Source organism: Cyprinodon tularosa, unplaced genomic scaffold (genome assembly GCF_016077235.1).
Source record: "Cyprinodon tularosa strain WSP-4 unplaced genomic scaffold, ASM1607723v1 ctg4, whole genome shotgun sequence".
Lineage (NCBI taxonomy): Eukaryota > Metazoa > Chordata > Actinopteri > Cyprinodontiformes > Cyprinodontidae > Cyprinodon > Cyprinodon tularosa.
Window position 1 is genome coordinate 2284269 of NW_024039118.1, and position 27044 is coordinate 2311312.

Genomic DNA, 27044 nt, shown 5'->3' on the forward strand with positions numbered 1-27044 from the left:
TAGCCCTGGTTGTCGGTATGTTTTCTTTTTTTGAGTGCCTGTTAAGAAAACAGCTTCTAATGCTGCATTCCATAAACCCTTAAGAAACAGAAAGCCCAGTGTTTATGAGGGCAGGTGCTCAGACAAACTGATACTGATTGAAACTGAAGTGTCAGTTTTAGAAGTTGTTTGGTTACCATATGTAAACAAAACTATTGTGGCACTTTTACTATTGAGAATTGATTATTATTATAAAAGTAATGTTTATGAATTCATTTGCATTAAAAATAATTTTTAACATATTTAGCAACTTTTCCAATAAATATGTAAATTAAGTAATGATGGTAACAGCAGAGACCTAATCTATATAGAACTTTTAAGTGCAAGTGTAGCTGGGTTGATTATTTTATTTTATTAAACATAGCCAAAGTTTGAAATAAATGCATGTGCTTCTAAAAATTAAAACGTGTGTTTTTTTGTTTGTTTTTTGTTGTCTTTTTTTTATTCTGGGAGAATTTGTTCTTTCCAAACGTAGTTTTCTCTCCAGTCTGTATTTTCAATTTTTTATGTTATTTAAGCAACTTTGTTTTATTCTGTAAAAAAGCATGCCACACAGCTGCTCTGCTGTGGAGGAAATATATTGTGGTGGTTTGCCACCACCTGGTGGTTGCAGAACGTATCAGCACCCATTGCAGTGCAACGTTACAGCGTCAACACTTTGAGTTGTAGGAAATATTTGATTCAGAGAAACAAGTTAATTAGGAAACTTAGTAAAATAAAAAAATAAACTAGACATTGTTTATTTACTGCAAAGGGAATCAGTTTTTCACACCTGGAGATGGCGGTAATGCTCACCTACCGTTTTTTGCCAACCGCCAAAAAAAGAAGAAGAACAAGACGAAGAAGAACAAGAACAAGAAGAAGAAGAAACGTCAACAACAAACGTTTGACGTCATGACGGTAACGTCCCATCCAAATTTGCGCGGGTTAACCGCTTTTACGGTGGGCTGTCATTTTTTTTAGTTCAAGGCTGCAAAAACGTAATCAAAAAGTTAGTGGACCACTACATTTGACACCTTACAATAATTCTTTTACACGTAAGTATGACATTTTGCTGCAATCAGAGCTAGTTTTTATGTAGCAAATGGCCCGTTTAAACACATGTTTTGGTTTTTCTGTCGGTAATTACGTCGTCGGCGTATATAAATCTGTGCGTTTTATTTTTTATTCTCTTAAAGATTTCAGGTTACTTCTTATCCATGGTTTAACACGGAATAATGTCCAAGCGAAAGGCGTTTTTAGAAGCAACCTCAAAGGAAAAGGTGGAGGACTTTCTTCGCTTTATTCAGCTTCACGTAAGTACTTTATACGCTCTATTTGGGCCAGCTAAAAGTTTAGACGAAGCAGTTTGCTTTTTAATGACAAATCTTAATTGTTTGAATTACTTCCCTTCTGTGTTAACAACTTCTGCAGGATCAAAATGGACGCTTGTTTTATTTTGGTGTATGAAATCAGTGAAAGATCTAAGTACAGGTGCTGGTCATAAAATTAGAATATCATGAAAAAGTAGATTGATTTCAGTAATTCCATTTAAAAAGTGAAACTTGTATATTATATTCATACATTACATACAAACTCATATATTTCAGATGTTTATTTTGTTTAATTTTGATGATTACAAATGACAACAAATGAAAATCTCAAATTCATCATATCAGAAAATTAGAATATTACTGAAGACCAATAAAAACAAAGGATTTATAGAAATGTTGGCCAACTGAAAAGTATGAACATGAAAAGTATGAGCATGTACAGCACTCAGTATTTAGTTGGGCCTCCTTTGGCCTGTATTACTGCAGCAATGCGGCGTGGCATGGAGTCGATCAGTCTGTGGCACTGCTCAGGTGTTATGATAGCCCAGGTTGCTCTAATAGTGGCTTTTAGCTCTTCTGAATTGTTGGGTCTGGTGTATTGCATCTTCTTCTTCACAATACCCCATAGATTTTCTATGGGGTTAAGGTCAGGAGAGTTTGCTGGCCAATTAAGAACAGGGATACCATGGTCCTTCAACCAGGTACTGGTAGCTTTGGCACTGTGTGCAGGTGCCTAGTCCTGTTGGAAAATGAAATCTGCATCTCCAAAAAGTTGGTCAGCTGCAGGAAGCATGAAGTGCTCTAAAACTTCCTGGTATGTGGCTGCGTTGACCCTGGACCTCAGAAAACACAATGGACCAACACCAGCAGATGACATGGCACCCCAAACCATCACTGACTGTGGAAACTTTACACTGGACTTCAAGCAACGTGGATGAAGTGCCTCTCTTCTTTTCCTCCAGACTCTGGGACCTTGATTTCCAAAGGAAATGCAAAATTTACTTTCATCAGAGAACATGACTTTGGACCACTCACCAGCAGTCCAGTCCTGTTTCTCTTTAGCCCAGGCAAGACGCTTCTGACGCTGTCTGTGGTTCAAGAGTGGCTTGACACAAGGAATGCGACAGCAGAAACCCATGTCTTTCATACGTCTGTGTGTGGTGGTTCTTGAAGCACTCACTCCAGCTGCAGTCCACTCTTTGTGAATCTCCCCCACATTTTTGAATGGGTTTTGTTTCACAATCCTCTCCAGGGTGCGGTTATCTCTCTTGCTTGTACACTTTTTTCGACCACATCTTTTCCTTCCCTTCGCCTCTCTATTAATGTGCTTGGACACTGAGCTCTGTGAACAGCCAGCCTCTTTAGCGATGACCTTTTGTGTCTTGCCCTCCTTGTGCAAGGTGTCGATGGTCGTCTTTTGGACAACTGTCAAGTCAGCAGTCTTCCCCATGATTGTGTAGCCTATAGAACTAGACTGAAAGACCATTTAAAGGCTTTTGCAGGTGGTTTGAGTTAATTAGCTGATTAGAGTGTGGCACCAGGGGCCATCAATTTTGAACCTTTTCACAATATTCTAATTTTCTGATATGATGAATTTGAGATTTTCATTTGTTGTCATTTGTAATCATCAAAATTAAACAAAATAAACATCTGAAATATATGAGTTTGTATGTAATGTATGAATATAATATACAAGTTTCACTTTTTAAATGGAATTACTGAAATCAATCTACTTTTTCATGATATTCTAATTTTATGACCAGCACCTGTATGTAGATAACAAACCAATCAATATTTTATGTGACGTTTGTTTTGTTTTTTATTTGATTTCAATAAAAGCTTAAAAATCGGTTCCAAAGTTTTGTATTTTCCTTAAGAAATGTTTGACTTTGTAAAATTGCGATCATCCTGGCGTTAGGGACTTCACTAATTAAATAAATAATAGTGGCGGATTTTGAGATTCTTTGGAAAACATTTCTGTTGTATGAAAACATACTGGCTTTTTAGTCATGGTGAAATATAAAAATACTGCTTTGGTGCATACAGAAGAGTATTTGGGACACTGAAAAAATTTTAAAAAAGTTGACTGATTTTTAGATTTTATTTCAGTTTAATATGGGGAAAAAAGTCAGAATTTTGACTTTAATCTCCGAATTCTAACTTTTATCAGAGAATTCTGACTTTTTTTTCTCAGAATTCAGACTTTAATCTCAGAATTGTGGATCTTAATGTAGGTGGGCACCATGAAGGAAGAGAGGTGGGAGCACTCAGCTTCACTGACAAAGATGTGAGCTGTCTGGGAGGGCCAGTAACACATTGGTGGAAAATGGCAGAATTAGGCAACTTTTTACTTGCCAGAGGGGTCCCGGGGATTCTATTTTAATAATGGAAGAGCAGAAGGTGATTAAAACAAGAGAGCTAATCTCTAAAACAGCTATGGCTACGGCTTTATGCTAACATGTTTGTAAGCTGTCAGAAAACAGTCAGAATTCTGAGCTTAAAGTCAGAATTCTGAAATTAAAGTCAGAATTCTGAGATTTTTCCCATATTAAACTGTAGTAAAATTTTTAAATCAGTCAACTTTTTTTTTCTTTTTCAGTGGCCCTAATCCTCTTCCGTTGGTGTAAAAGTGGCTTTGTATAAACAATGGGAAAATCAGGCCATATGCCTGTAAAATGAGCAGTTCTGAATTTAGATTGCATAAAGCCTCAAAAGGACAAATTTAACCACAGTCTATAGTATAATTGTTAAAGATTATTTAAAAAAAATGGTTAAAATCTGAGTGTGAGATTCTAAGGCACGCTTAGATCTGGTTGCTTTTGATTTTAGAGTCAAAAATTGACAATTACAAAAGTAATGAGGAATCCTGAACCTTCATGCTAGCGACTTTCAGAATGTTTTTGCTATAAGAATGGTTAGGGGTTTGTTTGTATTCGCTAAAACTAATATATTAAGAAAGACATTTCCCATTAACTAAAACTAGTGGGAAATGTTAAACCCTGCTTCTGTTTTTTTTTTTTTTTTTTTTTTTTTGGCTGAGTAGAAGGACAAAGCTGAGCCCTTTGATGTTGAGGAGGTGGTTCAGGAGATGCCCAGAGAGCAGAGAGAGGCTCTCTGGAGGCAGCTGGAGTCGCTGCTCCGTGAGATTTTGCTGGAGTTACCTCCAGACCAATGGGAAGAGGAAGAGAGAATGCAGCAGGAATCCGTTCCAGATGCTGTGAGTTTACGGGTCTCTTCATATTCAACCAGTTGACATAAATCAATAGTAACCCCTGGCGTCTAGAATATCACATCGTATTTAGAAGGTGAATGAACGCTGATATGCAGCCTGGTGATTGTTTCAAACTTTTCTTCTTCAGAAACACGTCATGGCGGTGGTGGACGGTGTTGTCCTGGTGGTTGCTGCATCTCTAAGGGTTTTACAGGATGGGGACTCCTATAGCACACTTTTAGATATCGCCCACAGACTTCATGGTGAGATTAATGTTGTTTTGCTTTATTTAAAAAAAAAAAATGGACCCATTCTTATCCGATTTTCACTTCCTGATTACCTACAGTTCTTTCTTAACTGTTTCCTCCCCTCTCTCCCTCACCCACTGATTTTCTGGGTTCACCTGCTTACATATTTATAACTCACCTTCCACTATTTATTTATAGCTTTCTTTATGATTTGATATTAAATAAAAATTTATTTGATATTTCTTAAGAGCCTTTAGAGACAGCCTTTCATTAGATTTCATGTGCATCTGTATAATTGTAGCTGTTTTTGTTTTCCATCAGATGTTTTGATGTCACTTCCTGTGTCAGAGGCGGCGTTGCAGCTCCACATACAGAAGCTGTTTGAAGCCTGGTGGAAGTTGGGACTGCTGGAGAGGGAAAAGTTTGGTCGTGTGGCTTTCCTTTTCTCCCTGCAAAATAGCTTCCTCCTAAAGAAACCGGTCAGTGTGTTCTCCTTGAATGTCCACCGCTTTTTAGCAACAGGAGGGAGCTTGCTCGTGATTCAGGATAAAGTGATGCCGACAGGCAGGAGGAAAAGGAGCCACTAGCATAACCTCTGTAGAAGTTTAGAGATTTAAGACCTGATGGGATCTATCAACACTGTTTTCTTATCTCTGATTTTTACCGTCAGAGTGCTGAGATTGAGAGAGTGTGGAGCCTTCATGATGTTCTTGCCAGTCTGGACTACACATCGGAAGACAACAAGCAGATAGTCGACCTGCTGCTGCAGTGCTTTCACCGTCCCACTCACATTAGAAACGACGACGTGAGTAGAGTCATTCGCTATTGCAGGTGTGACTTCATTCTTAAGCTGTCAGCCTGATGGTGAGTTTGTTGTCACAGGGAAAGCGGTTCCTGGTGTCCCTTTTCAACTGGGATGTTGATTTTATCAGGGTTATCCACGGCACCATTAAAAACCAGTTGGAGTTTTATGACAAGTAAGACGTGCGCTTCATGCTTTGACTCCAGCCAGCATACCAGGGAGTTTAATTTATTTGCTTTTATCATAACACAGGGGTGTAGTTGATCATATTGCAGAAATTTACTTCAGAGCCTGGAAGAAGGCTACTGGGGACTTCCTGGAGACGATTGAGAGCGCATGCATTCAGGATCTGATGCAAAATGCCATTCTTCTTCAAAGAAAATCACCTGTTCACAGCAAAGTTAGACAGGTACTCTTTAGTTTTTTTTGTACCTCCGTCACATTTTGTATTGTTACAACCAAAGACTTTGATTAACAAAAAAATTCAGAAAACATAGTGTCTTTTTTGTTGAACCCCCTTTAATTTCATGCCTATTGATTAACATATAGTGAAACCAGTGGCCCTTAAAATATAACTAGACACATTTTGTCATTTTGTATACACAGTGTATACAAAACAACATTTCATTACATACAGCGACAGTGAATGTGCAGCAGCTTGGCAGTGAAATCAAAATTTCCATTTATAAAGTGCAGCAGTGATCAAAATATAAACAGTGTAGGAGTGACATGGTGCAAAAGGCATTGATGTGGAAGGTTCAGAGCAGTGCAAAAATAAATAAATATATATGGTGCAAAATGCAGTAGAAACATTGAGTTGAATTCTATCTAAAGGGATTTGAAGATTCACCATGTAGTGCAAGTAATATGATATTAGTGTGATGCAGAGTCTTGATGTGTGACGTAATTAGAGTTTTCAACATTCTTATGGCAGTGGGGGAAAGTTGTTACAGAACCTGTTGGTCCTACATCAAATGCTTTGAAGCCTCTTCCCAAAGTGCAGCAGGGAGAACAATTATTTACTAAGATCCTAATGCAAAACACTGCATGTGCTTTAAAAAAAAAAAAAAAAAAAAAACTACTGCCTGAACCTAATACCCCCACTGCAGAACATGGTGTGGAATAATTATGCTATGGGTTCGGCTGGACGATATGGCCAAAACTTATCACAACATATTTCTTAATTTTTGTCAGTAAATTAAAATATGCAATCAATATGAAAGCCTCAGAAAAGGTGCCAAGAAAAACCACAAAATTCCTTTACAAGCCTTTGAATGTTTGCAAAATAATTTAGAATTATCTCTGAAAATAGAGATTAAAGGTGCTCTATTAATTTTGAAAAATCTAGCTCAGAAAAAGCCCTTATTGACACATCAAGCAGAGCTTTACTATGAGCTGTTTTTATAAGATTAACTTTATTGTCCCACGAAGGGAAACTTCCTTTGTGCACAGTTGTATAATCACAACTGAATACATAAAATTACAAATCATAGGATTTAACATAATCAAAAAAGAAATAAAAATCGTAAAAACAAAAAACATCCATATGCATAACATACAAGTGCAATACTAAAAAGGACAAAAGTAGAACTTAGGCGTCAAGATTCTTCCAAAAGTCCTGAAAAGCAAATCACAGCACACCACCTCTCTCTGTCATTGCACTTCACGTTTTCTAGTAAAAATCACATCACACATTTTTTTCCCCAATCTTGAATGCAACATTTTTATATATTTTTTACAATTCTAGTATAGTTTATGCTCTAAGTGGGTTTTTCTGACACCTAAAGACATATTTTACAGTTTCTATACTCCAGTTAATGATTAATCGATTACTAAATTAATTAACGATCATTTCAATAATCGATTAATCCGATGAATTGTTTCAGCCCTAATCCTGACTAGCTTTAAACTGCACAATCAATGCTTTCTACAGGGTCTGCACGCAGCAATCTTTTTCTCTTTCATCAAATTTGAAGACATTTGACTGGTACAGGTCATTCAAAACTGGAGCGTTTGCTTGGGTTATCACTGGCACTCGTTAAATCTTAGCGCACTGAAGCTTAGCATCTGAGCATCACAGCTTTCAGCGGCAGAGCACAGCCTCCTGTCTGTGGGGGAACATCATTGCCCCTTTTGTTCCTTTTGAATAGCCTGTTCTCAGTTGGTGGTAACGCTGTAACCAAAAATAAATAATAAATAATAATAATAAATATATATATATAAAGTGCTGGCCTAGTGGTAAGGGCATAGAGCTTGGAATCCTGAGGATCTTGGTTTGAGCCCCACTCCCACAGACTGCCACTTTGGGTCTCTGAGCAAAAGACCCCTGCTCCCCAAGGGGATGGGTTAAATGCAGAGGTAAACTTCTCCAATGTGAGATCTATAAGGTTCAATTATTTATTTATGTAGCCTGATATTGTGCTATTTTACATTTTCGATGCTGACTTATCTTTTCTCCTTTATTCATCATAGATTTTAAGCTATTTTCACTCCAGGAAAACAAGTCATGGTGTGGACAAGATGCTGTATAACCTCTACAGGCCGATCCTCTGGAAATCCCTGAGTGTATGCACACATAGCTCGTTGAATGAATCATTTAGAGCATGTTTACATGTTCACCTAGCATTAATTGCTGCCTGTGTGATGCCTTTAGGTTCCTAACTTTGAGGTTCGTGCAAACGCCACTTTGCTTTTCTCTGAAGCCTTCCCAGTCCATGACCCAGAAGAAAACTCCAAAACTATGGATCTGAATGTTCAAAAGCAGCTGGACACAATGATGGTGCGTTTTATTTTAAGACACTGCGGTGCCTTCACAGGTTGGATTAGTTTACAAAAATATGGAGTTTGATTTTGTTTTTTTTCTCCTCTCCCTCTATCCTCTTCTCTGAAATGTACATATATCTGTTTGTTTTACATCCATAATTTTCTTTTTCTCCCGTTTTATATTTTCTACAATTTTTTTTTAACGAGAACCATCAAACAATTAAAAAATTGTATGTAAAAGAATATAGAGAAGTATGAATATGGGAAACTCGCATCGTTGATATGAAAAATTTGGAGGAACGAGATTTACAGTCCTGTTTTCTTCATGTTTGGGATCTAATAATTTTGGCTGTGTGCATTGTTTTCACACTCTTAATATCCTCCAATAGGGGCTCTTTGACGACCCTCAACCTACCGTGCGTGCTAACGCCACCCTGGGGGTGTGTAAGATCCTGTCAAAGTTCTGGGAGCTCCTTCCTCCAACAATCATCACAGACTTCCTGAAGAAGCTGCTGATGGAGCTGGCTGCTGACAGCAGCTCTCCTGATGTCCGCTGCTCAGTCTTTATGGTAAAGTCCATGGCCTTAGTTCATTTAGAGTCAATATCAGTTTATATTACTGGAATATCACAGAAATTACAAATTTTAAAAATGTTCTTTTTTAATCTTTCAAAGATATGCATATAATTTATTGGTATAAAAAGTTGGAACGCTTCATTTTTGCTGATGTATCTGTTCTTGTCAACAAGCCGCCATTTAGATCAGGGGTATTAGAAAGTAGATTCAGGGGTAGGCCAAGGACCCCCACACTTATGGCAAGATGGAGCAGGGAGCCCCTAATGATATATATTGTATGAAATTGTGTCATATAAAACTGAACCTATAGTCACTCTATTACATATAGAGTAATGTAACAAAATTAGTTATCTTCCTGGGTTTATTAAAGTATTTCGGATTCCTCATTGATGGGATAGGTGTTGTGAATGAAATGGTCCCCAGCCTGAAAGAGTTCCTGTGTGTTGCTGAATGTGTGCACTGATGACTGAAAGACATCTTCTGCCTCCATTTATCTGTTTACTACAGTGTGTTTTATTCATGTTAATGTATATTTAAAGACATTTCAATTAGTGGAAAAATTTGCAGGGGGGAATGTATAAAAAAAAAAAAGTCTTATCGACCAAAACTTTCGTGAAAACTTTTCGAACCTAGGGGTTGCGGACCCCCCCCCCCCCCCCCCGTTGAAGACCTCAGATTTAGATGCATTAAGAGTCAGAAAGGCTGGAAAGTATTCAAACTGCCCTCGTTTTCTCCGACTTCTTGTTCATTTTAATTCCTGCTGTCACTAATGGTATGATAACTAAAAAACTACATTAAACAGAACAAAACCTATGACTAAACTTTTTTTGTTTGTTTTTTTTGCAGTACAGTGATGTTACAACCATAGAAATTGACAAGATAACAGCTTCTATATAAAACTGATAAGATACACTATATTGCCAAAAGTATTTGCTCACCTGCCTTGACTCACATATGAGCTTAAGTGACATCCCGTTCCTAATCCATAGGGTTCAATATGACGTCGGTCCACCCTTTGCAGCTAGAACAGCTTCAACTCTTCTGGGAAGGCTGTCCACAAGGTTTAGGAGTGTGTTTATGGGAATTTTTGACCATTCTTCCAGAAGCGCATTTGTGAGGTCGCACACTGATGTTGGACGAGAAGGCCTGGCTCTCAGTCTCCGCTCTAATTCATCCCAAAGGTGTTCTATCGGGTTGAGGTCAGGACTCTGTGCAGGCCAGTCAAGTTCATCCACACCAGACTCTGTCATCCATGTCTTTATGGACCTTGCTTTGTGCACTGGTGCACAGTCATGTTGGAAGAGGAAGGGGCCAGCTCCAAACTGTTCCCACAAAGTTGGGAGCATGGAATTGTCCAAAATGTCTTGGTATGCTGAAGCATTCAGAGTTCCTTTCACTGGAACTAAGGGGCCAAGCCCAGCTCCTGAAAAACAACCTCACACCATAATCCCCCCTCCACCAAACTTTACACTTGGCACAATGCAGTCAGACAAGTACCGTTCTCCTGGCAACCGCCAAACCCAGACCCGTCCATCAGATTGCCAGATGGAGAAGCGCGATTCGTCACTCCAGAGAACGCGTCTCCACTGCTCTAGAGTCCAGTGGCGGCGTGCTTTACACCACCGCATCCGACGCTTTGCATTGCACTTGGTGATGTATGGCTTGGATGCAGCTGCTCGACCATGGAAACCCATTCCATGAAGCTCTCTGCGCACTGTTCTTGAGCAAATCTGAAGGCCACATGAAGTTTGGAGGTCTGTAGTGATTGACTCTGCAGAAAGTTGGCGACCTCTTCGCACTATGCGCGTCAGCATCCGCTGACCCCGCTCCGTCAGTTTACGTGGCCTACCTCTTCGTGGCTGAGTTGCTGTCGTTCCCAAACACTTCCATTTTCTTATAATACAGCTGACAGTTGACTGTGGAATATTTAGGAGCGAGGAAATTTCACGACTGGATTTGTTGCACAGGTGGCATCCTATCACAGTTCCACGCTGGAATTCACTGAGCTCCTGAGAGCGACCCATTCTTTCACAAATGTTTGTAAAAACAGTCTGCATGCCTAGGTGCTTGAATTTATACACCTGTGGCCATGGAAGTGATTGGAACACCTGATTCCAATAATTTGGATGGGTGAGCAAATACTTTTGGCAATATAGTGTATTTTTGTTTTAATCAATCATTTGTCCAGACAAATGTACCATTAATGGAAAGTGAATTATATAACAATTGGAAGAAAACAATGACAGTGTCTGTCTTTCCAAGCTCGCTTGATTTTTAGAAAAAGCATTAGTATTAAAAAATATTTTTTATGGAGATGATTTAAAATATTTTGATTTCATTTATTACAATTATTTTAATTATATGCCTCCTTTCACAGATAAAGTCAAAGTAATTCACAAAACCCTTCAAAAAGCAAAGCAAAATAAAAAAAATCATAATCACCTAAAAGCCTGTCTTCATAAATATGTTTTCTGCTGCATTTTGAAATAATCAATTGAATCTCGCACTGCAAAAAAGGACAGCTCCTGATTAGCTGACCTCTTTCTGAATTTGTTCAATAAAACTAATAAAATAGAAGAAGCACTTTTTGTTTATTCATTTTCCTTAAAATTTTTGATCAAAATGGCATTTTACCATATAGTGCCCTTAAACACTATATAGGGCACTATATGGTTGTTACTCCATTTTAGATGAGTGTCCCAATGTACAGTGCATGAAAAAGAAGTGCACTTGAAATATCCCACAATGCACCTTAAAAAATAGTGATCATCCATAGTCACTAAATGAGCAGATATATCCCTTGATGCTTTGCGAGGAGAAATCTTGCAAAGCATCAAGGGATTTCCTGTCACAGTGGCTAATAACAAAAGCGACTAATAAAAATGTGTGACCAACGGTGAGCGAAAAGCAGTGATTATCTGTTCGAACAGTCAGTTAACTGAGTCCATATGTTGAACCAAAAGCTCCTGGTTAGCTGAGCTCTCGCTGAATTTGTTTTAAACCTAATAAAATAGAAGAAGCACTTTTTTTTCATTTTCCTTCTTAAAATTTTTGATCAAAGTGGGATTTTACCATGATCAATTAGGTTTAAGCTTTAAAACCCTAATACCTGTAACAAAACATGTGGCTGCGTTAGGCATGTTATTTTTATTCCTTTGTTTCTATTGTCTTATGGACCCCCCCCCCCCCCCCCCCCCCCCCCCCCCCCCCCTTTAATTTTTATTTCCTGCAGAGCTTGACTATTGTGTTGGACAACCCTTTGAGCCACCCACTGCTAGAAAAACTCCTGCCAACTCTCAAGTACAGCCTCCACGACACGTCAGAGAAAGTCCGTGCAGCTTTCCTTGACCTGCTCATCAAGGTTAAAGCAGTCCGTGCTGCCAAGGTGGGGTTCATTTTAGAGAAAATTTACTTCTTTTGTCGAACAGTCTTTGCAAGGTTTTCCACAGTTGCTTTAAATGTAAACTCACTCCATCTGAATACATTGTTTTCCAAAATGCCACCAAATCTCTAAATGCAGTAAAAAGACGGTTCATATACAGAATTAATTAAATCTCACAGGAAAATATGAAACAATTCACAGTAATATTAAAATCGTGTCCCATAGAAACAATTCCCACACACTTTAGATGCAAATATCATCTAATTTGGAGTATACTTTAGCTATGTGTCAAGGTCCTGACAGCTATGTAGTAAATTATTATTTGTTAGACTGCTTAAAAGGCTAACGATAATTTTTTTTGTTGCTTTTCTTATTTTTTCTTTTTTGTCATTTTGTTTTTAGAAGAATCATATTGTGGAGTGTACTTTTAGTTTAGCCAAGAGCAAGGTGATATGGGGAAGGATTTTTTTGCCGTTTTTAATTATTTTCATATGTATCATCATATGGTTTCAAAATGAGCTGAAAAAATAATTTTAAATGAACAATTATAAATGACAAAAAACATATTTCTGAAACAACTAAATGTTGTGAGCAGTGATGTACTTAGGGAAGTGTTGGCCTATGGGTTAGAGCAGTGCGCTTGTGCACTGAGAAGGTTGCAAGCGGTTCGATCCCAACAGCCTACACTCTGGGTTCCTGAGCAAAGACCCTTAACCCCACAGTTCTGCTCGGGCGCCGCACAATAGCCTCCCCCACTGCTCCCCAAGGGGATAGGTTAAATGCGGAGGTAAATTTTTCCATTGTGAGATCAATAAACTTCTATTATTATTATTATTATTACTACTTCAGTCTCTTGTGGTCAAATGTGGTACTACAACAACAAAGCTTGTATAACATGAAGGCTGGCTAGAAGAAACTGCAGAACAAACATTTCAGATATTTGTTACATGAAGTGAGTAAATTCAGAAGATTTGCTAAATTCATTAAGAAAAATTAAGAAACGTGCTTTAATTAGCGAATTAAAACCTGTTACAGTCCTATCGAAGAAGCAGATGAAGCCTTTTCTCCTAATCCCCCCCCCCCCCCCCCCCCCCCCCCACCTTTCTTCAGTTCTGGGACATCTGCAGTATGGAACACCTGCTAGCCCGTCTCGCCATCGACTCACAGACAGTGTCCAAACGTATCGTCAACCTGCTCTTCAAGTCCTTCTTCCCTGTTGACGAGTCAGAGAAGGAGTGGTGCTGCCGCTGCGTCACCCTCATCCAGATGAACCCCATGGCTGCCAGGAAGTTCTACCAGTTTGCTCACAAACACACGGCCACCACAAACATCGGTAAGGAACAGAAGCGACGAGCAAAGAGAGCTTACATGTTGAAAAGACCATTGAGTGTATGACAGGGTGGTGGTTGTGAAACATTTTTGTTTTTCTATCTTAGTAAAGCTGATGCTGGCTATTCGTCGCACTCTAAACAGCTTCATCCAGGTGGATTTTGACATGACGGAGATTAATGAAAGCAACAAGGAAAACAGCACAGTAAGAGACAGACTTTACAAAATTACAAACATTTGTGAGGATTTTTACCAATTAAAAAAGGGGGTTAACTTATATTTTAAAAGACATCATGATTAGTAAACTAAAAATTTAAGCTGATATTAGTTAGCATGACTTTGGTTCATAAAACAGCAATCTTCCTGTGTGTTATATAGAATGCCACATTTTAGACTCTGAATACATAGTTGGCATATATTCAATCACTATTTTAGTAGTTAATTATTTGAATATTAAATTAACCTGATTTATTTTTGCAGCCCTAGTATATATATATTTTTTTCCCCAGCAGGCTGGGCCTGTGTTGCTGGGACAGGACATGTCTGTTGTGTCCAGTTTACTGGAAGTGGTGGCCATCCTGTGGAGAAGTGTTGAGAAGGCTTTGAAACAAAATGAAGAGGCACACAAATACACAGTGGCAAAATTTGGAAATGTTATGACAAAATACTTCAAAGCTTTTGAGGTAATTTTGCTGCAGCTTATTATGATGTTAGCATTTCTCTAAACCACGGGTGCTCAAGTCCAGTCCTCTAGAGCTACTATCCTGCAACTTTTTAATGCACCCCATTTTTAACACACCTGAATCAAATGAATGGCTCGTTAAATGAGGGGATTGAGCCTTTCTATTCAGGTGTGTTAGAGAAGAGATGCATCTAAAAGTTATAGGATAGTAGCTCTTGAGGACTGGACTTGAGCACCCCTGCTCTAAACGAATCCCACAGAACGTTTTTTTCTTCTTGTTCTTTTAGGATGAGCGCTGCACTGCACCACTCATACAGCTGGCGTCTTTCATGCCCCCTGCTGCAGTTCCAACATTTAGGTGGGCTGTAACGCCAACTGTCACCTTATTTGATCCTCTTTTAAAACAGACCAATTTAGCTTTCTTATCTCTTCCTAGCTGTGGAGTCCTGTCCAGACTGAGGAGAATGAACTCTGGAGCGACTTCAGCTCTGTTCAGCCAGCTGCTGGACTGCGTCTGCAGTTGGGGTCAGGTGGCTGACATCCTAGAGCTGGTGTCTGATTGGCTTAGTGAGTCTGTTCCCAAGCAAACGGTCAGTGGTTTCATTTTGCACTCTAGGGTTCTCATGCTGTATCGAAAATAATGGAAAAAGCTTTTATATGTTTTCTCATCTGGATAGGTATGGAGAAAAGATATCACTGTTTGGGAAAATAATTATTATTATTTTATTTTTTTTTTATTAGCTGGCCTCATTAAAATTCCAGTTATTTTTCTGCTTAATTTAATGCAAGAGGTGCAAATGTGCTGCTAACTTATAAAAGTCAAGTGTTGCCACTGGACTGATTTCTGTGTGGCTGTAGTACAAAAGCGATGCAAATCCAGTCCTCAGTTTAGGGATTCAATAGTTTTATTAATTAATTGATTTATTAATTAATTAAAACTAATCAATTGATTAGTTTTAATCAATCAGTTTTATTTTTAGATTGGGAAACTTTTGGACTGATCAAGATGCCCTTGAATTACAAAATGTTTACAGCATAAATTTTGCAGGTTTTTCATTCGCTTTAATTTTGTAATAAATAGGATTCCCTCTTTCAGGAATGTTCTGGTGGCTGTTGGAATTTGATTTACCGTTTTTTTTTTTTTTTTTTTCCTTTTCTAAACATGATACAATATTCAAGTAAACTGATTTTGTTTTTTGTTTTGGTTTAATTTAATATTATATTGAATATGATTATAATTGCATACCATGGAGAACCTGAAAAATCACAGAAAAAGAAACCCAGCTGTTTCAAATTTAAAATTAGAATCAATCAATTTGAAAAGCATTTTTTAGTTGCAAATTTTAAAATGAGTTATTAAAGAGCAATTTAAATGCTATTTATTAACCCATTGTTAAATATTGGAATTTGGAAAATGTGTTTTCAAATCCTATTTCTGAAAACCATGATTCATATATCTGATTATAAATACCTTTCCTAACAACACATCTAAAAAGGTCATTCCTTTTTCCATTTTCCTTTTCAATTTGTTTTCAAATACTTTTAAAATTGCATTTTGTTTTTGCTTTATCTGCTCTATTTACCTTTTCTGTGCCCTCTTTTGGTCCTTCAGGGCACTGAAAACACAATTAAACCAATCACAGCTGCTCTTTGGATGTAAACAACTTTCTCATTAGACTGCCACAGTTGGATCCTAACCCTGAAATCCCACATACTCCGTCTGCGCTCCGCTCCGCCCCGCTGCGCTCCAGACCGCCTGCACAAAGCAAAGCCTACAGCCGCCGCTGTTGCTCCGTCCCCTCCGCTTTGAGTTCCTTGGAGATCATAGAGGGCATGCGCCAGATGAACCAGGGTTTCCGCGGATCATTAAAAATAATTACAATTCATAATTCTTTTTTTAATCAAGGCCTTAATTGGCACTAAAATTAATTAAATATGTTTTATCGTTGCATTTATGATTCTTTAATAAAAATGCTTCTAAAAACAATTTCGTCAGATATTATCTAAAAAATATCTATAAATATATATAAATATCTAAAAAAAAAAAAAAAATTCACCAACCAGGAAGCAGATTTCTCATCTCCATTAAAATATTTATTTTATACCGAGGGACTTAAAGTTTAATCAAATCCATTCAAAAGAAACTTCTTATTACAGGAATGAAAAGAGATGCTGAGTTGTAGAGAACAAGTTCATTAAAAAAAGCAGTTTTGAATTATCCTTCTCTGTTACAAAAATCTACAAATATATATTTATATATTTGGGCAGAAACTGAACATATGCTGGATGATGGTGGGATTTTTTTAATATGCCATATTAAATTAAGCGCTCACAGGGTTCATACAGGAGTGAGTGACTCTAATTTAATGCTATTTTAATGCTATTAGAAATGATTTAATGCCATCAACCAGAACCATGTAGGCCTACACAAGTTATTAGTGTACATGAAATATGAAGGAGCTGTAAGCAGAGTTCCATGACTCCTGTATGTAAACACACACACACACATATATATACGTATATATATTATCTAGCTTTTTCTCCGCCTCGAGCTTCCTTTCCGAACATACGGCTTTATAAACAGTTCCACGCAAAGTCACCAATCTGTTGCTACTATATTTTAATTTGACGAACCGGAATTTGTCGATGTTCTTTTTCCTGTTTGGTGCGATTGCAATTGCGGATCTTGACTTGGCCGGACCGGAGCGGAGCAAAAAATAGCTCGGCTCCGTAATTTGTCGGTGACGGACGGAGAAGACGTACGTGGACAGAGACGTGCGGAGGAGTAGCGGTGGATGTGGAACAGTTCTCATTGATTTCCATGAAAGACAAGCGCTCCGCACGACGTACGTCAGCGGGGCGGAGCGGAGCAGAGCGCTGACGGAGTATGTGGAATCTGGGGGTAACACTACGAGGAAGAGCTTCTATGACTGGTTAAACTGTGATTCGGGTGTCCTCAAGGACCAGAAGTTTCAGGGAGGTTGTTTTCTGTAAGGATGTCAAATATTAAATCTGGCTTGTATATGCCCTTCTCGTAGCAATAGAGAGACACATTTCCCATTGCTCACTGCTTGGCTTTGATTAAAATGACCTATTAATAGGAGCTTATTACTGATAGTGTCTATCCTAGGCCTACATTTAAAGTTGTAATTATTGACACTGTCCTACCCTCACCATGACATCAATAGACTTCAGTCAGAAATGACATGGTGTAAAATGTGCCTTTCAGAGGGACACCTGCTTCAAATAGCTTTAATATCTACATCCTGGACTATTTATAAGTTGGATCATTTCTGAATTTAAATATGTAAATAAAATATTTGAGTGGACCAAGCTAAAATGGTGATATACAGTGCATCCTTAATGTTTGCCACTTGATGGCCCCAGTGAGCATTTGAAGTTTATATAAGGCTTTGAGAAATCAACCATGTTGAAACGCATTTGCTGAAGAGTTTCAGAGCCTCAACAAAGATCCTGCTCTTTATCACTGGACTTATTCATGTATTGTATGAGATGTCTAAAAATGGCACTGCACATTCAGCAGCTTGTTACTGTGGCCCTGTGCAATAACCTGTTATTTATATTTAATACCCTATGCAATAGATATATATTTAAATACCCTTCTATATTAACACCCATTTAATAACCTGTAAAATAATCCTGCTAAATGAGAGACTTCAGCTGTTATATATGTATATGAGGATGCACTGTATACACCCCGATGCACCTTTTCCTCCTTTTGGCACCTTCTTCTTTTTGACTCTAAAGCTGATGTAACGATTAAATTTCTCCACTGTGAGTTCAATAAAGTCATTCAATCAATCAATCGTAAATAAATGCAGGCTTGGATTCAATCCAAATCCAACACTTATGCCACTTTGGGTTTTTTTTGTATTAGCTTCATATCAATATAGCCTATTATTAACAAATTCAGCTGTAGGAGTGGATAAATGCTGCCACATGTAGTTTTTGAATTTCTGATAACTGTTCTCAAGTCTGATGTTAATCAAGGTGTGGGGATCTTGTTAAACATCCATTTGTTTTGCCTCCATGAACTTTTATCTTGACTGTTTGGTCCATGTGCATACAATTTGAATGCCCCGTATTAAAGTGTTGAATTTTTCTGTAATAAATGTGTAGGATCCTTGTAAAAAGCCCCTCTTTCCAACACTAGGAAAAAGCCACTAAGAGTAGGAAGGTGCAAATCCAGGAGACGCTGGAGGCCAAACCAGATCTGGCTCTGGTGTATCTGGAATACCTTTTCAGCCACACTTCCACACGAGAGAAAGTCCTGGCTCTCGGTGAGGGCCCTCTGAGGCAGCTTCATACAGTTTTGGGGAACTGGAAGGTAAATAACTCATAAGTCTCATAATTGTTAAACATAAAGGTTGAAATTTATTAGCCTTTATGTGTTTGGCTAACAGGGTCTTCTAAAGGAACGCCTTGTTAGAAACATGCTCTCTGCCTCTCTTTATTGTTGACAGTCGGTGCTCTACACTTACCTCAGCTCATCTACAGAGGATCCAAACAGTCCCACTGTGCAGACGGCGCTGAAAGCCTTTATATACCATGGTCGTCTCAGTGTTCACCTCCAGCATAGCGTGAGTCTCTCTCCCATCTGATTAGTATGAAATTACAGGTTTTACTCCACTTGACTGTTTCGTACAAGTCTCAGTAGCAAAAGGGCTCCTCTTAAAACTTAGCTGTAACTTACTGAAAGAAACCTGTCTGGGTCTTTCAGGAATAAACTAAACTATAAACAGACCTTTGCATTTTGGAAGCATCTTTTTCTGTAAAGGAAGAATCCTGCATTCAGAATTGTATGTATTTAAAAAAAAAAAAAAAAACAAAGCAAAAAAATGTCTTACAGTTTTTAACTGATTAATGCTTCGCTTTACTAAATTCAGAAAACCTGTAGGTGAACATGGATATTTATTTACATTAGTGCCTAGCCTTCTATAATGATATTTTAATTGTTACTGTAAAACCCCAAATTGGTAAGGTATAAATAGCTTAATAATACTGCATTTTAAAGCTCCTTTTTCTTATAAAAATCCAATAAAAACAATCTGATTTTACTTTAGTTTGACTCTTTCTTAACAAACTAATGTCTGCACTGCTATGGAGCTAAGCTTACAAAAATATTATGCAGTGACTAGCCTTTCTGGGTGGGTTCTCAGGTTGCAAATACAATTAAATATGGTGGATCCAGCATCCTGTATTTTTTTTTCCCCAGATGCTGCAGTTTGCTGCTCCCTTATTTGCTCCCTATGTGAAGTTTATGTAGCCAAAAGTTTTTGCAAGCAGTGGGACAGAAACAGGTGTGCTAACGTCACCTCTATGACTGGAATGCTATCTGACACATGCATACATGCATGCATGTGTCACATAGCATTACATCGATGCTTTTGAATAAACATTTAGAAATAAAATATCATTTAATAGTCTGAAATTGTGAGTCTGAAGTCCTTCCAATGCAAGTCTAAGCAAGTATGAAGTCACTACTTATCAGACATGGGTAATGTGGAGTCAACAAGTCATCTCCATGTCATGTATTTAATCTACCCAGCCAATTAACCAGGTGAGTCCAATCTGCACAGGTTAATTCACGGTGAAGATTGGACTCACCTGCTTAAGTGGCTGGGTAGAACAAATACATGACATGGAGATGACTTGTTGACTCCACATTGCCCACGTCTGCTACTTATGCAACTTAAGTGCAACAGGAGTCCCAAACTCGAGTTCTCATCCTTGCCTGCAGTTTGATGTGTAGAAACCGTCTGAGTCACCCTCAGCCTAAGACTTTTTATTGTGCAAATCATTGAAATATATGATTTATGGTTTTAATCAACTGAAAAGATCTGTAGTTTATTAGTAAGTGATAGTTCTGCTGAGAAGTTTACATTTACTCATCACTGGGATACATGTTACATAAATTTGAGCTTTTAATGACATATTTGAAAATTCATTTTTAGGCTAATGAAACATTAAGTTTAGTCATATCTCAAAAACCGTAAAGTGTCAAATTAGATTTTTAATCTCCTATCTTCTTCCAGACTTGAGCAGAGTGGTGAGAATCAAAGGAACTCATTGCAGAATACATTGCTGTTTAAAGTCACATTTTCTGCATTTGTACTGTTATAGAAATGGCTCTAAAAGAAATAATTTACAACTAAATCTGGTATTATTCTCCTAAGATGTGTATTAATTCCTTTAACCTTGCTGCTCCGCGTATTTGTCATTGCTTTGGACGCTGTTGAGTATTTTTAAATGATTTCAAATCAAACTCATCTGAGCTGAAGTTCTCCAATTTTTCCATTTTGATCTGGAAGTGCAGACAATGTCTGGCCTTAACTGTAAATCTGACCAGTTTTAGAAAAGCCTGCTCTGTTTTATCTTCACAAGAAGCTTAAATAAAACTGTCATGTTTTTTTGTTTCCCAGTCGGCAGAAGGTCGGGACTACCTGATCTCCCTGGAGAAAATGGCAGTGTGGATCTCAGACAGGGTTCTGCCCTTCCTTACCAAACATAGGAGTGATGACGGCAAGGATTCGGGGAAGTCTCAGCAGCTCGCCTCAAAGATAACAGAGGTTAGCTTTCGTTTCGTCTACTTTTTCACATGCAGCCCCAGCACTACAGCTTAGTTATGTTGGATTCAGTTTTCATTAGGGCTCAGTAGTCAGAGTGATGCTCATTAAGCTCATAGTGAGCCTTTTACCTGAGAAATAATACTATTTTCTTCCTTTTTCATTTCAGAAACTGAATTTCTGCTCGTATGATTGATGACTAAATAATCTGTTCTCATATTCTCGGACAAATAAGCCTGTTATTTCTCAAAGTAGGACCAATTAGTTTTTGCTGTATTACATTTGAAGGTTGTACAAATATCCAACAGGATAATAGTTTTTCTTTTTGTCTTGTGGAAGAGGAAAACAAGAAACGGTCCTGTGTCTGAAGTGTGGAGCTAATTTCTGTCCTCCTTTATGCTGTATGAGAATCAAACCTACCAGTTTACAGGCTTTTTATGCAGTCCTAAATGTTATTTATAGTATATCCTGATCCAGAGGTTATGAAAAAATACACTGTGAAGAAAAAAATGTGTATTTCATTATTGAGAATTCCCTTGTGCTCTAAATATACCTCCATCTGTCCATTTGCTCATCCCTTAGATTTTCCATTAATTCATACATCCGCCATGTTTATTGGATCCATTGGATTTCCATTCAACTATTGGTCCATACATTCTGATGTTTTAGTTGTATTTTATAAAATTGGCTCCGAAACTGACTGAGAATTTTGGATGTTTGTGTCTGGAAAAGTTGCATTTTCTGAGATGAAAAATGTGTTAAACTGCCATCTTAAATTTTTATCCCAGTCATTTTCACAGCAGCTCATACCCCAGCTCAGAATGAATTCTATCTTGTTATCCTGCATGTTTGGTTCTGAGGAGCTTATTTTTCACCCCCATCAGTGACTTAAAGTGCTGCTCAGTAAACTTTGAATCTACATAGATTTTTTATTTTTTAGTCTACTCCAGTCCATGCTTCCTGTTACTCTCCTGAAATTAGGTGTTTCCACACCCCACCGATGAATTCAAACCGTTTCTTTAGATTGTTAAGTAACTGGATACGTTTCCTTGATGCACTTCAACAGAGCTTCCTGACATTGTGCCGTGACATTTTTCTGGTTGGTTTGGGAGATGAGATATTCAAAGGCGAGATCCTCCACATGTGCTCACTCATCCTCAACTCAGGTGAGCGCCTCTGCTGAGATTAAAATGACAAATTTCACTCCGCTAAAACGGATGCAAACAAGCATATTTCACTGAGGCTTGGCTCTCCTGCTTTTACGACTTAAGTATCATATGGTGAAGTAACAGCAGTGTTTGTGTTTCCAGAGTCAGGCTACAGGTGTATTCCTGCAATTCTGCCAATTTTAAAGGAGGTGGCAAACTGCTTTGTGCCCTGTGATAACATTCGGGACCAGAACAGTCATGATGAGTCCAACTTGGTCATGTTGGGTGTGGTGGCCAACCTTTTCCATAAGATCATAGCGTTGCTGACAAGTTCCCTGAAGAAAGACCCAGAAGAAGGACAACTTGTAAGGATTTTTTTTTAACTATTCAAAATGTAATGGTTTGTTTGTCATTTTCCTTTTATTTGGCCTTGATTTATCATTTCAATGGTTTGCAAAAGTATTAAATAGAAAAAGAAACATAGGAAATGTTCCTTCATGTTGTTTCTTTCTGTTAATGAAAATCCATCATAGTTGGAGATGGCAATGAAAAATGGTTACTACTTTCTAATTTCTCTCTGCTTTATAACTTTGTGTCTGATTCAGCTGTGTCAGTCAGCCGTTCCCAGTCTGACGGACTTCTTCCAGGTGGCCCAGACCTGGCAGCCAGCACTTCTTAGCGAGGTTTACTCCACTGTGTTTGCTGCCATCATTGTGGAGAACATACGTATTCTTCAGAAGGTAAGAGATGGCACAGGATGGAGCCACTAAAAGGTTGTATTGCTTAATTGTATGTTGAGTTAACCTTAGTCTATTTATTGATTTTGTTTGTTTGCTTTTTTTTTTTTAAGCTTGCTCTTCCTGAAGAGGTTTTCGTTCCTCAGTCAGTGGATGAAATGCCTCCTTTGTCCAACTTACTGCTATCCGTCATCATCATATCACCCTCTATCACAAGGTAAACAAACTGAGTATCTTTTAAATGTAGGATATTTTAGATTCGATTGTTAATTCATCCTGTCTTTAGCTCGTTTTTGGCAGAGGTCTCTTCGTCTCTGGACTCGGATGCCCTCAGCAGTTTCACCGAACTGGTAGCAGTTCTGCACGTCTTGGCCGTCATTAAACAAAGTACGTTATTTTTATCTATTTATTTTTTAATACCCAGAGCAATCATATCAATATCTGCAGTGACTGAATATCCTTTTGATGTGTTGTTCATTAGAGGGGCATAACAAAGGTGCCTTAAAGAGCGCTGCTATATCTATCCAGCGGCGTCTTCACGAACATGCAGTCTCTTCTTTGGACAGCAGAGAACTCCATCGGTGAGTTTCAGGGAATGATATGTTTTAAGTTTATTCTGTCAGGACATATTTCTAGATTTTATAGTGCTATGTAAAAGTATTTGGGTCTTTCAAGCATCATGCTAGACTACAACCTAAACGAATGTTGATAGGAATGTATGCGAAAGAGCAATACAGTAGAGTGCATAAGATGGAAGAGAAAAGAGGTTAAGTTTTAAAATGTATTTGTTTTTTGTTGTTTTTAAAAATTACAATTCCAAAACGGGCATTAATTTAGCCACCTGTGCTTTGGTACCATGAAACGTTATCCAGTCAAACTCTTCAGAAGTTCTGCAATGATTTAACAGATTCATCCTGTGTCTGGTGTATTTATAGTACATCCAGCTGTTCTCTGATTATCTTGGATGTCTTTTCGAGAATGATAGTGCACAGAAAAAAACATCGAGGAACACCGCAGATATTTTAGGGATAAGGTGGAGTAGAGGATTTAGGCAACGTTTGGTTACCTTTAACTCTGTCTTTTAAGAGGAAATGAGAAATGAGATCTGATTCTCAGTTTTAGCCACATCTGTGACAGAACCTGAGTATATGAAGATGCTCCTGTCAGTTGAGACCAAAATGGACATTTTTGGACTATACTAAAGATGTTGGCAGAAAACTGAAATGGTACATCACCCTCAGAACTCCATTGCTACTCTTAAACACGGTGGTGGGAGCCTCATGCTGTGGCTTTTTCTTATTTTTAGCAGGACCAGAAAAGCTGATCAGTTTTAATGAAAAGATTAATTGATCAGGAATATAAAGGTAGACAGAGCAACGGTATGGAAGTTTTTGATTAAGGCATGACTGTGTAAAAATGTCCTAGTTAAAGTAAATGCCTAAAACTGATTGAGAATCTGCGACAAGACTGAACGATTGGTGTCCAATTGAATTGAGCTGTTTGTATTAGCGATTTGCCAGTAGTTCATGAGGCGTCATGAACTACTGGCAAACTATGGATACCGTGTCACGGAATACTGACACCTGTTGGACATTTAAAATTACTACAGGCAGCCTCTTAGACAGACTAAAGGCTGATTTATACTTCGAAATTAGGTCCTCTGCATAGGTGTCGCAGTGAACAAAAAGACGTCCCCGCCCCCTCCGCAGACACTCTGCTGTACCTCTCCCAAATTGTAGCTGAACGCAGAAAGGAGGCCGGCCCGTTTTGTTTTTATAACCGAAATTGCGGAAAACAACTCGTTAAGTTTGACCAGCTAGAAGATCGAGGTGCACGAGAATGCTGAGACTCTTTTTCCACCTGGATCCCCACTATTTTTCGCCTTCATGTCCCTCCTTTGTCGGAAAAACTCGCCCCTACTTCCTCACCGCCTCGGCCGTAACTATGATCGCTGAGGCTAGGCGTATATATAAGCCTAGCCTCAGCGTGTATGTATATATATATATATATATATATATATATATATATATATATATATATATAGAACTGAAGAAATGTTCATCTGTAAGAAAGATAAAATTCCGTTGGATTCCTGTTCTGTTGATGGATTTTTTTTTTTTACAGTTGTTGGACGATAACCTTTGTCTCTCTTTCCTTCAGGTGCATGTATGAATCCTCAGTGAAGACCTTGAATGACCTTCTGCATTTCTAATCCCCAGTAAATTAAACATGATGGGTTTGTGTTGAGTGTTTTTTTATGCATTGTAATCTCCATATTCATACTGTATAAACACAAAGCCTTTACATTAAAAAAAAGATGCTGAAACAAACAGGTCATTGAATTGTACTGACTGATTCTTCTCACTTGCAGTATTAAGTTTAGATTGCATCCAATTTATTGGTTTTAATAGGGGCAATACATGTGGAGTCATCAGCCATCATAACCATGGTGTCTGAACCATGTATGGGTCTGCAATAGCGACTAAAAAACGGAGAGGAGGAAGGAACTCAGCCCACAGCCTTGAGGCACACCAGGGTCAAGGGTCACTGGGGTAGCAGTGATGGTCTGAGTAAGGTGTGGTCTGTTGGTAACAAGGTCCAGTCATCAGTTGCTGATGCCCAATTGTATACATTTGCTGATCAACTTGGAAGTTATGCCTGTATCAAATGTTGAACTGAAGTCAGTAAAAGGATGACTTCATGACAACCATGAAGGGAGTAATTGCTATTATTTTATATATTTGAATTAGGACAATGCACATTTATCAACATGTCAGCTTAAAGCATCAATGTAAATCTGCCAGAATTGGTTCAACAGCTAACAGCATCCAGTTTCCTAAGGCAGGTGAGAACAGTGAACATTAAACAAGACACTACAGGAGTGGACACAAACAGATAAGATGCCAAAGACAAAATCACTATAAATTAGAATTACGGGCTCAAAGGAAAGAGCAATTCACTTGTGAAAACATCTGGTTAGTTTCAACCAATGTCTCAGGGAGATTTTAAAACTTATGTAGGTTGCAGAGACCCTAAGATGAGCTGGCAGTGTGTTCCATGAATGCCCCTCTGATGGACACAACCATCTGGTCAAATTTGGTGCTACGCTGCTGAACATTACAGTCTCCTGTGGTTATAGCCCTGGTGTTTATTCTAGTAATTATTTATTTTTTTTTTTGCTTATAAAATCAGTAAGAGTAGTTGGAGCAAGTCAATTTAAAACTTTAAAAACAAGCCACGCATCCAAAAATATCTGATGTTCAAAGTCTAAAATGTACTTATTTAAAACGTTACAATAATGATAACATAAAGGCTGTGTCCGAACATCCGCCCTCACCCATAAATCCCTCAATTACTATTTAGAGCGGGGAATATATAGTGGACTTTATAGTTAACTCGGTTAAATGACCATTCGGACAGATAATCTCTACTTTTCACTCCCTTTTGGTAATGTAACTCTTTGCAAAGCATTCTGGGATTTATCTGCTCGTGTAGTGACCATTGATGATCGTTACTTTTCAAGGTGCGTTATGGGATATTTGGAGTCCCCTACCTTTTCATCCACTAGACCAGGAATGGGTGCCAGAAAGGGCCGTGTGGCTGCAGGTTTTCTTTGCAACCAAGCAATTGCACACCAGACTCCATCTCATTAAGGGAGTCCAATCTGAACATGATGACTTGATGAGATGAACGGGGTCTGGTGTGCTATTTTTTGTTTGGAAAGAAAACCTACAGCCACGCGGCCCTTTCTGGAATCAGTTTAACAATCAGTTACTCATCTAAAATGTTGTAACTACTATATAGTGCCCTACATAGTGATTAGCGTGGATGTTCGGACAAAGCCAAAGGCTTTTTGTCAATAATTTTCAGTTTTCTTCAAGAGAGACTAGAGGTTTCCGAATGGCCTCTGAAGATCCCATGTCAGACCATGTGGTATTGCAGTAGTTTATATGGCATGCCTATAGGTTTATTTGCTAATTCAATAGCCAGATTAAATAGCCGGCTTAAACTAGGGGTGGGTATTGTCAAAGAAGTCATGATTCGATTCGAATCACCATTCACATGCCACGATGCATCACGATACTTGAAATATTGCATCGTGATGCGTTGCGATATTTTCACTGAACACTGTAAGAAAAGGATACAGCAATTACCAGTGGCTGACTGGCTGTGTATGATCTGGATAGTGTCTTCAACTGATACATAACTGAAATCAACTGAATTCATA

At 38.3% G+C, this 27044-nt stretch overlaps 1 protein-coding gene across 2 annotated transcripts; it reads left to right on the top strand.

The window, feature by feature from the left end:
• Positions 1–1206: 1206 nt before the first annotated feature.
• ncapg2 (non-SMC condensin II complex, subunit G2) lies at positions 1207–25151 on the top strand. Of its 2 annotated transcripts, none has more exons than XM_038297979.1 (26): positions 1207–1334; positions 4396–4569; positions 4712–4826; positions 5133–5290; positions 5482–5616; positions 5694–5788; positions 5866–6022; positions 8086–8178; positions 8267–8392; positions 8766–8945; positions 12184–12336; positions 13444–13666; positions 13770–13867; positions 14172–14345; positions 14632–14702; positions 14781–14934; positions 18519–18692; positions 18829–18945; positions 20788–20934; positions 21998–22097; positions 22242–22444; positions 22685–22819; positions 22930–23033; positions 23103–23203; positions 23298–23397; positions 24977–25151. In XM_038297979.1, exons 1-26 carry the CDS (start codon positions 1257–1259, stop codon positions 25026–25028), a joined length of 3417 nt encoding a protein of 1138 aa, XP_038153907.1. In that variant the 5' UTR covers positions 1207–1256; the 3' UTR covers positions 25029–25151. The 2 variants fall into 2 exon arrangements, with proteins under 2 accessions (XP_038153907.1, XP_038153908.1); XM_038297980.1 differs by having other exon boundaries at positions 14175–14345.
• The last annotated feature ends 1893 nt before the right edge of the window (positions 25152–27044 follow it).

Bases quoted from the DNA above. Each gene is read 5' to 3' on its own strand.
- ncapg2 (XM_038297979.1), top strand. From the start codon at position 1,257: ATGTCCAAGCGAAAGGCGTTTTTAGAAGCAACCTCAAAGGAAAAGGTG. The intron at 14,703-14,780 runs GTGGGCTGTAAC...ATCTCTTCCTAG, and splicing joins GCTGCAGTTCCAACATTTAG to CTGTGGAGTCCTGTCCAGAC. The intron at 23,204-23,297 runs GTACGTTATTTT...GTTGTTCATTAG, and splicing joins CTTGGCCGTCATTAAACAAA to AGGGGCATAACAAAGGTGCC.